We start from the raw sequence: 12,102 nt of genomic DNA, 5'->3' as shown, positions 1-12,102 counted from the left end.
TCCAGTTTAAACTTTCAGTCTCTCAAACATATCAACCAGAGACGACTCAGACTCAGTCCCTGTATTTGGCTTGTAAAGTAAAACTATATATGTAAATGCCTGTGTATATAAAAATTGGTTGCCAGTCAATGTCCATATTTTGCTTGCAATGTAAGTAGAATATACCCTATTTTTATTCTATTGTTAACTACCACTATGCACCATTCCTCTCTAACTGTGGAGCTTTTCTCCCTGATCCTGGGGGAAAAGTTTTTTTTGTTTTTTGTTTTTTTGTAATCCAGCCAGATTTTCCCAGTAAACAAGTGTAAAATAAAGAAATAAAATAATGTGCAAGAGTATGACCAACATTTTTGGAATTGTGCATCAACTTCCAGAACATAGCTGTACCGCTGTCCCAACTTAATGGTGAAAATTTTGAAGACTACACTTGAGGAAAAAAAGTTTTCATGAAATTATTGGAGTAATAAGGAGATAAGTAATAATAAGTAATAGGAGAATGCTAGTAATGTCTATTACAAGTTTCCATTTCATTCTCATGAATATGTATTAGTGTCTTTGAATATTAATAGATAATAGACTGTAGGGATTGGCTTATTTGAAATTTACTTTCAAAGGTTTTATTGGATAATTAAACAATGAATTAAGTATTTAAACTGTTGAGAATTTTCATGTAATTGTCTGATGAAGTCCTGGTAGAGAGGGACGAAAACGCGTATTGTGGCTGTCAATGTGAAGTGTGTTAATAGACCTTTTGGATCGCAATAAACTGAATTTTTTATTTATGTACAAGTTGTTCACGACTTTTGTAGCTTTTATTGGAGGATTACTTATTGGAGTAATAAAAAAAACTATGTAACCAACCAAGCTTTCAGGGGAAAAAAAAGCCATTTAAGAAAATATGTTGCAAAAAAACATAAATATGTACAATTTGAATATAAACTGTAGAACATCTTATACTGACAAAAATACATAATAAATTAATTTAAAAAATGTGCCATGGTATCGAGTGCTGTTGCTTGTATTGTATTGCTATAAAAATATTACTAATAATAACAATAATAATAATAAACATGGTTCCTTACTGAAATGTCAGCACTCGAAATGCCAACTGCCAAAAAGCCAGGAGAAAAACACTGAACACACAGGAAAAGACTGAATCTCTAGTACTGCTTTTGCTTTAAAACTTTTTTTTTTGCGGTGGGGGGGCAAGCCCCTTGCATCCCCTGAACTTGTGTATACATATACACGCACATATATCTATATCTATATCTATATATATATATATATATATATATATATATATATATATATATATATATATATATACACACACACACACACACACACACACACACACACACAAACATGCATACATATATATATATATATATATATATATATATACATTTATACATATATATACATTTATACATATATATATATATATATATATATATATATATACATATACATATACATACATATACTAACTTCACAATTGCCATATTTTGGAGAACAGGGAATATGTCATCTACAGCTTTGTATATATAAGTTTATTCTTTCAGCCATTCAGTCTCTGTATTTCAGGACTTGCTTTAACAGGTCCCGACTTTTCAAATGGTTACCATAAATCACATTATGTTGACATAACCACAGTTGTATGACAGGGACTAAAACTGTACATGTAAGGAATCTGGTTACTTATTCACCCAGATGAACTATAAGTAGCTTTGTAACGACAAAGGTTGAAGGCATAAAGCCAAACACATAGTAGAATAAAACAGCAAAATAAAGTAGTGAAGTTTCTACTTACATAGACTATCTTATTCTTCCTTAGTACAATATGTACACCATTCACATTAAGTGCCACTGAGTTGATTGCTGTCCACGAGGGATTACCTCGGTGCTCATTTCTAGTAGTAATAGTGAAATAGTTAGATGTGTTCCCACATGTCTCAGTTACTGTATAATTACATGATCCTTGAAAGTGGTACAACTTTCCATCAAATGTGATGTAATGGGGATCCCCGTAGATATCGCAAACAGCAGTGTCTGGAACGACGCAGTCAAGAACACCATCTTTTACTTTACAGATTTTATCTGGTTCACATGATGTAGGTGTGCAATGCATATCGTTGTTTCCCAGGCACTTGCATTGTTGTTCACAGTTTTCAGTCATGGTGATTTCATTTTTCTGAAAACAAAACAGACAGATGCCACAGTGATAAATCCAAGGCAAATGCACAATTTTCCATTTTGATATATTTACTTTATAAATTTAAACTACTGTGACTCAGCAGTGTTGTACTGATAATAGAACCTTAATCCTATTAAATTTTCTTCAATATGGACAATTAAGGAATAGTGTATATGCTCTTCCCAACAGTTCCATTTTACAGAATAAGAAAAGTAGACCAATGCAGATGTTTTACTCACCTCATAGTATTTGCCCTGGTACCAGCAGCCGCAGTCAGCGACATTAACACAAGTGCTTCCACTAAGTACAAATCCACTGTCACACTCACAAGCCTCTACACAGGGCTTACTGCAGTTAAGTGGTGCAAACTGATCCAGGCATGTTGCAGGACAGGCACTTGAACAGGGTTCATAATGACTATTAGGCATTGTGCATGGCTTTGCTGTAAGGAAAAACACAAACATATATTTTACACATTTTATCTACTCAAGATAGCAGACAATGGAACATTGTATTACTGAAAATAATTATCACAATACATACGACAAAATGTGGAGTTTCTCCAGGGAGGAATGATCACTCCAGCCTTTTGACAAGCAACTGCATAACTTTGTAATGAATCACACAGAGCATCTTGGCTTCCATTTAGTGCACAAAGATCAAAGACACAGCTGTCAAAGAAGCTGTTTGGACTGACCACATGTAGGCAGTTTGCAAATGGACCCTCTTTGCTAGTTATCAGACCACAATAGCTGCTGCTCTCATACTTGTCTTCATCTTCTGGTAGACATGGTTTTGGTGGTTTTGGAACCCTACAGTTAGGATCACCATCTGACACTATCCAGCTGTTTCCTAGCTCTGTAGAATCTGCTGCTTGGGATCCATCAGGTTTCATGAAATCATCAGCTCTCAGGTTGTTGTAGTTTCCACATATTCCACAAGTCTGATTAAAGTATGTGCTGGGCACTTTCACTTCAGCTGTGTGGTCAGAATCATAATAAACTGAGAGCAGGAAGTCTGTTTCTAGCAGCACATAGCTTCCACTTCTATCAACAGTGACTGCACCTTTTACAAGTGACGCAGGAAGGTTTGTCCAGATGTCGTCAATCTGCCAAATGAAAATATTAGAGTCACTATACGGGCATAAAGGTATGTTTGGTCATCTCTGCCAATTTGAATGTCATTTTCCATTTAGTTACCTGATCACAGAAGAGCTGATTGCTTTTGAAATTCCTTTATTCCCTATTTGTTCTTATTTTTATGTGTTTGTTCCCTGCATACTTGCAAGTGTACACTAATTTATTTATTCTTTCATTTTAATATCAATTTTATTATATACAGAATTCGTCCAAGCACTTAGCCAGCATAAAGCAGGAACTGATTCTTCTTACTGGGACATGACGCCATCACAGGGCACATGCGCGTGCACACACACACACACACACACACACACACACACACACACACACACACACACGCAAAAAATCACTGCACAGTAAAGTTCAAAGTTCAGCTACAAGATGTCTTTGGGATGTAAACTGGAACTAGATCAACAGGCAGAACTCATGTGGACACAAACAGGACATGTAGATTTAACACAGAGATCACACCTGCCCAGAACCATAGGCATAGCTTGTGTGGGGCAAATAGGGGCACTGTTTTGGGCAGAAGGTGGGGCATGATCAGCAGGAGCTGATCAAAAGTGCAGAACCAGCATGTGTGATATAATCTCTCTGCTACATTCTTCCAGCCTGGGGAACTACCCAGGGCACCACAATAGCTAGCTAGCTGCTGCTTTGCCCAGAACTAAACCAGAGAATCAGACAGAGTCAGGTAGCAACACATACACATAATCTATTTGCCACCATAATATTTGTACATGATCTGGTCCATTTTATTCTTTAATAAAATACTTTTAATTACATACATTGTAAACTTCTCAGTCTAGCATTCTTAGATGGTGGCTTTAGAAATTCCTTTCTGTATCCTGTTCATCCCAATGAAATATATTTGAGCCCCCTCTAAATTTCTGTGCTTTTTTAATATTTATATATTGAATTGCTTTAGAATACATTTTCTGCAATGTTTCATATGATAGATCATTTTGGTGTAAGAGGCATTGTATCTCAAATCAACATTCTAGATGGGTATCTTCTGTGGCAGGGAATTCTTGTTAACATTTCCTTTTTACTGCAGATGGAATGTGTTTTCCATGTATGGTACTGTACCTCACACACCTGTGCATAAGTATGCAATACTATCATGCCATTTTGAAGCCATCAGATATGTTAACACTGTGAATAGTTGATTATTAACCATAGATATACCAACTCCATCCAAAATCCAGTTTGAGAGTCTTTTGACTTAATTATGGTTATTGAGGCCTTTCTTTTACATTCAAATTGTTGTCTTATTAATAACATTTTGAATTGTGAAGATCTCTGCACATGCATCACTCTGCAGTAAATATTCTGCTATGGTTATGCATTAGACAGGCTATTGCATGACGTTTCCTGTACCACTGTAGACCAGCCATGCACTGCTAACACAAATTACACCACTCTCGTTATTTGGTTAGTTTGCTCTCATTACAGGTAGTGTTATAACCCAGGTTTTACATTTGTATCCAGTCCCAATATGTTCATTTTCTAAATCTAAATGCAGCATCATCCACTAAAAAAGATCCTTCTCAAATAAATATTTTTCATATTGTTTTTAATATAAAATAGTTTGACATTTTCTACACTTTTCATAGGCTCATAGGTTCACAGGTTTATACTAGGCTATCTGCCCTAAGGCATTTATAAGCCTAGCCCACATTTTTGTGGCTTACGCCACCCCTTATATGAAAAAATACTGTGCCCATTAGTTTGTTGTGCCTCTGTCCAGCAGTGACACAGAGATGATTCCCGGGGTAAACCTACGATCTCCCATCCACAGGTCAAGATTTCTCTTGAACACAGCCAGCGAGGTGCTCTGCCTCACATGGACCGGGATTTTATTCCACAGCATAGGGAGTCTCTGAGTGATAAATCTATCCCTCCAGCACGTCCTATTTATATCCGTGCTAAGGTTTAAGTCACTTGCTCTAGTGGTTTTGGTGGATTTGGATTTTTGGAGGTGGAGCATGTCCATTAATTCCGGGTTGGACATGGCCTTGTATGTCAGGCACATGTCACCTCTGAGCAGACGGTATGTGACTGAATAGAGCTGGAGTTTCTTCAATCTGGCAGCATATGACAGATTTTGGAGTCCCTTTATCCTTTTGGTGAGGAACTTTTGGGGTCTCTCCAATTGCTGCAGATGTCGGGTGAGATACATCCCAAATGGGGCATTGTACTCGATCATTGGTCTGATAAGTGAAGAGTACAGGGGAACAATGACCTCACTAGATCTGGATGTGAATCCCTTCATGATCAGGTGGGCAATGTAGAAGGTCTTTCTAACCACTTTAGCAACGTGAGTGTCAAAAGAAAGGCCACTGTCAACCTGGGTCCCCAGGTCCCTGATAACCTCTTCTGTGCTTAGTGGATTGCCACCTATATGGTATCTTGGGGTTACCTTGTTTTTCCCAAAGGGTATGACTATACATTTTTTGGTGTTTAACTTCAGGCCATGGCTCTGGCACCAGCTATCTGTTTCCGTGAGTCCCTTCTGAAGGATATCCGTGTCCGATGCACTTTCCACTATGGCGCCCAGTTTGCAGTCGTCTGCAAACTTTGTCAGCCAAAGTCCTCCCATGTTGGCCTGTACTTCTGAGAAGTAGATGCCGAACAATAGGGGGCCAAGGACTGAGCCCTGTGGACACCACTTGTGACCGGCTTGGAGTCTGACATAGCACCAGCAACTCTAACCCTGTGGGTTCTGTCCTTAAGCCAGTTTGCAACCCATCTTGTGACATATGGGTTTACATTTAAGCTGGTAAGTTTTTCTACAATGCCCGAGTGGGGTATTGTGTCGAAAGCCTTTGCAAGGCCTTTCCCTCATCAATGGCCTTGGTGACTGTTTCGAAGAAGTCGACCAAGTTCAAAAGGCATGATCTTCCCTTGACGAAGCCAAACTGGGTCGGGTCCAATGTCTGCAAGTCCCCTATATCTTTGTTTATGAGCTCCATTATGATCCTCTTCATAGCTTTGCAGACTAGACTTGTTAAGCTTATGGGGCAGTAATTACCAGGGTCCGTAGAGGCACCGCCTTTGTGGAGTGGGACCACAGTTGCCGTACGCCACTCCTTGGGCACGTATCCTGTGGTAAGGCTGAGATTAAACAGCTGCCTTATGTGCGGGTTTAATTCCTCATTTAGCTCGTGTAGCACACAGCCGGGGACACCATCCGGTCCCATTGATGCTGTGTTTTTAGCTTTAGAGAGAGCAGCTTTCACCTGCGTATTTGAGATGTCTGGGAGGCTACACTCTGCTGGGATAGTTATCTCTCCTTTAGGGGAGGGGGGTGAAGTTTGCACTGAACCTGTCTGCCAGTATGTTGGCAATGTCTGTGTGTTCAGTGATTTTTGTATCATTTTGGACTAATTCTGAGCATATCTGGGAGTTTCCACCCAGGTTCCTAACATAGCTGAAAAAGGCCTTATGATTGTCCTTTGAATCCATGGCAATTTTTCTCTCAAAATTGGCCTTAGTTGATTTTATGAGTGCTCATATTTTTTTACTAATAATGATCAGGGGTAACTTCCCTTTTATGGATTTTGTTCTATCATGTAATAGCTTTCTCCTCTTATTGTAAAGTTTGTTAATGGCTGGGGTCCACCAGACTGGACGTTTGCCCTTTGTGGAAAGAGTCTTGGTTTTATTTGGGATTGCCTGATCCATGCAGTCTTGGAGTTGTTCATAGAAGGCATTTGTAAGGGCTTCCGCAGCTTGGGTTGTGGTTTCCACTGGCTCAGGGGCCTTGAAGGATACCACACCAGTCTTGAGTAGTGTGAAGTTTGCTTTAGAGAAGTTCTTCACTGTGGTCTTTTTTGTTTGGGGTGGGGGCGGGATGTGGATTTCCAGTGAGATTAGTTTATGATCAGATCTCACCAATGAGGGATATACTTCCGGTGTGGAGCATTTTCTCCCCATGTTTGTGATAATGAGATCTAGTATATTTTCTCCTCTCATTGGAACAGTGACTAGCAGTTCCATGGCATTTGAATTTATGAACTCCAGGAACCGTTGGGCTAGAAAGTTAGGGCTTGAGCAATGCTCCCAGTCTATATTCGGGTAGTTGAAGTCACCCAATATGATGGTGTTTGGAGATACATTTATACCCTCCAGTGTCTTCAGGAAGGCTGTGTGGGGTTCCTGAGTTTGAGAGGGTGGCCTGCAGCATGCTACAATTTGTAGAGCAGTTTTGCCTATGGTTAGTTGCACCTGGATGGTTTCCGAAGCTTCGTGCATTGCCACCAACCTGGAGGTGTAGGTATCCTTTATGAATATGGATACACCCCCTCCTTTTGTGGTGTGGTCCGGGTTTTGGGGCCGGAACGCATGATATGAGGTAAAACCTAATAGTGCCGGGGTGCTCTCAGGAGCCTTGAACCAGGTTTCAGTTACAGCACAGACATCGATGTTCTCTATACTGAGAAGGGCCTCGAGTGCGTGCATTTTGAGATTTAGACTTCTGGCATATATATATTTGGTATATCATCTGGTATATTTTCAGTGTCTGGCAGTTGAAAAAGCCTGAGTCAACTAATATGATAAAATTCTGCCACTGTCACGCCAAATCTATGCTAACTTTTTGAAACTTTTGGAAGTCACCAAACTTGTTTATTTTTATTTTATATACTACAATACCACACACACATACGCACACACACACACACACACACACACACACACACACACACACACACACACTTGCGCACACACGCGTGCACACACACCCACACAGACACACACACACACACACACACACACACACACACACACACACACACACACACACACACACACACACACACACACACACAAGTGTGTAGGGGTCAGCAGCATGCATGCCATCTTTGTGCAATCGCTTTCCTATAAAACACAGCATGAAGGTGTCAGCAGCATGCATGCCATCTCTGTGCCATCACTTTCCTACAAAACATAGCATGTAGGTGTCAGCAGCATGCATGCCATCTCTATGTCATCACTTTCCTACAAAACATAGCAAGTAGGTGTCAGCAGCATGCATGCCATCTCTATGCCATCACTTTCCTACAAAATATAGCATGTAGGCATCAGCAGCATGCATGCCATCTCTGTGCCATCACTTTTCTACAAAACATAGCATGTAGGTGTCAGCAGAATGCATGCCATCTCTGTGCCATCACTTTCTCACTGCTGATATCATAGTTGCTTGGAAAGCTTGTTGCAGAAAATGATTTGTGATTTGCTTTAGTTCTGTTAATATAAATGAATCACTGCCATCAGCAATGGTGATTATTTGAGTTATGTATTGAATAATCTTCATACTGGGGAGTGCCATTGGGTTTTCTGAGTTTTCCCAAAGCATTTGCCTATATCTGGTGTAAGAGCTATGACTGTAGCAGAATGAAAGTAACCGTAGGATTGGTGCTGAAGTATTCCTCCCCCCTGCATGGGTATTATTGTTTCCATTTGCTTCTGGGAGAAATGAATAATACTGGCTCTGGCTCAGAGACTAATAAGACCCCCCCCTAATATTCATGCTAATCTTTCTGCAGGTATTATCAGAGGACTAGACTGCACTTTCATGTAATCTTGCTCCATCTGATCTGTGTAAATATTGTTTTATGATTGAGAATGTAACATTTATCTGATAACCATCTTAGAATGTTGGCATGTGATTGTTTTTCTTTTCTGTTTAATTTTTTTTGTCCTCTCAGTCATCATTCTACTGACCTGGCCAAAGTGCCTCAAAAACATGCTGTCTCCAACCAACCATCCTCCAATATTGCCTGTGCCAATAGTGGATCCTAAGGACATCCAGGTGGCTAGGCAATCTGTACTTAAGTCAGGAGGGTTTCTTTGATATGCACGACTTACTCCCTTTACCTACCCCAACCCTCTTTGACTACAACTGAGGATAACTCTTTTCTTTAAATTATGGCTCCTGTTATGGAGGGTCATTGACGTGTGTCCTCCCATGCAGGACAGTTACAGTCATCACTTTCTGCTGTTCTATCGGTCTCCAAGCTGCTAATCGAACCTGGATTGGCTGGGATGTAGTGAGGGCTTTATCCTTCTACACCAATGTAGAGGCATTGTTTTCCTTTTCTTAATGTCTTACTATTGGGTAACTCATACTGACCGCTTTTTCATTGTTTTAATGTGCATTAGCTTCATCTGGACTGTTACTGAGTTATGGATACTAAATGCAGGATATGATGCATGTCTTAGAACCAGCCTATACAATGAAGCTTCATACTCCAGTTTTTGATACATGTAATGCTAATAAGCATTCTATCAGAATACATATTTAAATAATATTACAATACATAGATGTCTACTTACCAAAACTCTGCTGGCCTCTTTCTTAACCATGGTAACCCTGTGCCCATAGACATCTACATGGATCTTCTGAATGTATGACACTGAAGGATTTCCTCTATGTTCATTTTTAGCTTCCACATTGAAGTATGGTAGTGAGGTGGCATTTGTGCAAAGCTTGGCCCAAGTGTATGTGCAGTTGCCCATGAAGTGGTGAGTCTCTTTGTCAAATGTACTATAGTGCGGATCACCCCAGACTCTACATATTCCATATGTGAATGGGTAACATCCAGGAACTCCATTGTTGATGCCACAGTAGTGATCCTTTGGACAGGAAGCATTTACACATGCTAGTTGACCTCCTCTTGAAGGACAGCTACATTTGGTTGAGCAGCTGTCATCAGTCCAGAACTCTGATCCCACTGGATAGTGCTTTCCATCCTCCCAACAACCACACTGAGTGTTGGGTACACATCGGTCATGGTAGAGCATATATCCACTGTCACATACACAGCTTTCAACACAAGGTAGACTGCAGGTGGATGGGGCATTGGGATTCATGCATGTAGCTGGACAGGCAGAACCACACTGTTCGTAGTGACTGTTTGGTTTACATGGCAAAGCTGTAATGATAAAAGATTATGTAATTAGCATGGCATTGTGTTCTACTGAAACGTCATTACACAATGTTGCAATAATGTCATAGTCATATCACAAAATGTTATATAATGCTGAACTCCTTTATTATATAAGTACAATTACAGATTATAACAGCATAACCCATAGGCACAGCCTGTCAAATTTCATTGTTACCGTGTTTCAGCAATGCGCCTTGAGCAATGGAATGTAGATTACAAATTTAAATAAAAACTTTCAGGAGATGTTTTACAACAGTACTCCCCTGGCCGTTTTGTGCAGGAATGGGTGTGGCCAGATTGACATGACTAATGGCTGTGATGTAGCAGGCAAATGATGCATGACCAACATGTTATGCAGATTTGCCTGTGACATTACGAATATTCATTGACTAATTCTTCCTAAACATTGTGCGATCTCGGAGTTGGTTTTATTTCTATTTATATACACGTGGGTTGCAGGGGGGCTTGCCCCCAGAAAAAAGTGCAGAGAAAAAAGTAATATTTGTGAGAGTGTCAGCTCATCAGAAAACCATGTGTTTGCAGACAGTATGCATAGGATATCTGCACATTTTGTCAAAACAGATTAAAAGCTCAGGGTAAAAAAGTAATTGTGAGTTAGAGTATCAAACTCTAGATTACACAAACTTTGTACAAGTTAAACTGTCTATTAAAATCCATAATACTCCAAAATATGCCTCAAACTAATTGAACATTTGTAAAGTAATATGAATGTTTCCTTTCATATGTGGTACATTGCAGAACCAGAACTTACTTAGTACGACATGAACACTAGGAGAAAAAAAAAAAAAAAAAGAAACATATTACACTAGTCAGTATAACCAAGTATCTACTCAAAAATGTTCCCATTTCTATGTTTACTGCATGCTGGAAATACCGGATGAATATTCATGCAGACTACCGAACTGTCTTCATGTTTATTCAAGTCTAGAGAAAAAAAATGGGCATGCGCAGACTGTTGGGCAGCATTTGGGTGGATCTTGCTACTGCGCATTGTGGGGGGGGGGTACTGTTGTAAAGCATCACCCACTTTCAAAGGAAGGATGCTGCCATCTGTTTGATAACTCCTCGTTTTCATTTTTCAAAAATGTCTCCTTCCTTCGCAGCACTACAGACATATATAAACTGACTTCTAACTTGGATACAACTATAGCACACTGTTTCCAGGGAGAAGTAGTTTTCATGATTAAGGAATTATACTTAAGTCAAAAAAGTTTTCTAGAGAAATAGACATGCTTTGTACTATAGAAGAAACAATAATAGTTAAAGGAGGTAAGGATTTTAGAGGCTAAGTGGAGGGACTTTTCAGGTATTTCTTCAGTCTCAGACTCTGAAAACATAATAAGCTAAGAAGCCAAATTTAATGACAAGTGTTTATGATGACAGAAGATTTAATTCAGCATTTTTGAATTCCAACTGCTGACAGCCTTACTTGAACACTGCCCTGAAATATTTCAGTTTGCTGAAACTTCTAATTTCTTAAGGATGTGCATGGAAAAAAATACCAACAAATATCTTTATATATATTTAAAATGTTATATAAAACATGCAGCAAAGTCATTAAACTAGAATTTCATATATACCTTTACTGTGGCATGCCACATCAATCATGTGGGCTTCTCTGTTTCATTCTCAAGTAATACACCTTGATTGTCCTTTGTCATTTGACGTATTTACAAGGTTATAATTTCCTGTATATGGAAGCAATATTGCCCCATTAGGTTTGTATTATAAAGAAATAAATACTGTACTGCTCATTGGTGCTGTGGTGTCAGTCTTCTCTTTTCTGGCAAGT

The 12,102-nt window shown here is 39.3% G+C and overlaps 1 protein-coding gene across 1 annotated transcript in view; it reads right to left on the bottom strand.

The window, feature by feature from the left end:
• LOC122801223 (IgGFc-binding protein-like) overlaps window positions 1–12,102 on the bottom strand; it is a 691,109-nt gene that overhangs the window by 212,234 nt on the left and 466,773 nt on the right. Inside the window, exons 53-56 of the mRNA XM_044070776.1 lie at window positions 9,676–10,274; window positions 2,741–3,305; window positions 2,437–2,639; window positions 1,814–2,194 (exon numbers count right to left, since the gene is read on the bottom strand). Of these exons, the coding sequence (XP_043926711.1) occupies window positions 1,814–2,194; window positions 2,437–2,639; window positions 2,741–3,305; window positions 9,676–10,274 (1,748 nt within the window). The remainder of the gene's footprint in view (window positions 1–1,813; window positions 2,195–2,436; window positions 2,640–2,740; window positions 3,306–9,675; window positions 10,275–12,102) is intronic.

This window comes from Protopterus annectens, chromosome 4.part1 (assembly GCF_019279795.1).
Source record: "Protopterus annectens isolate FY-2018-M chromosome 4.part1, PAN1.0, whole genome shotgun sequence".
Taxonomy (NCBI): domain Eukaryota; kingdom Metazoa; phylum Chordata; order Ceratodontiformes; family Protopteridae; genus Protopterus; species Protopterus annectens.
The sequence above is the reverse complement of the archived record's forward strand: the minus strand, read 5'-3'. Positions and strand labels throughout refer to the sequence as shown.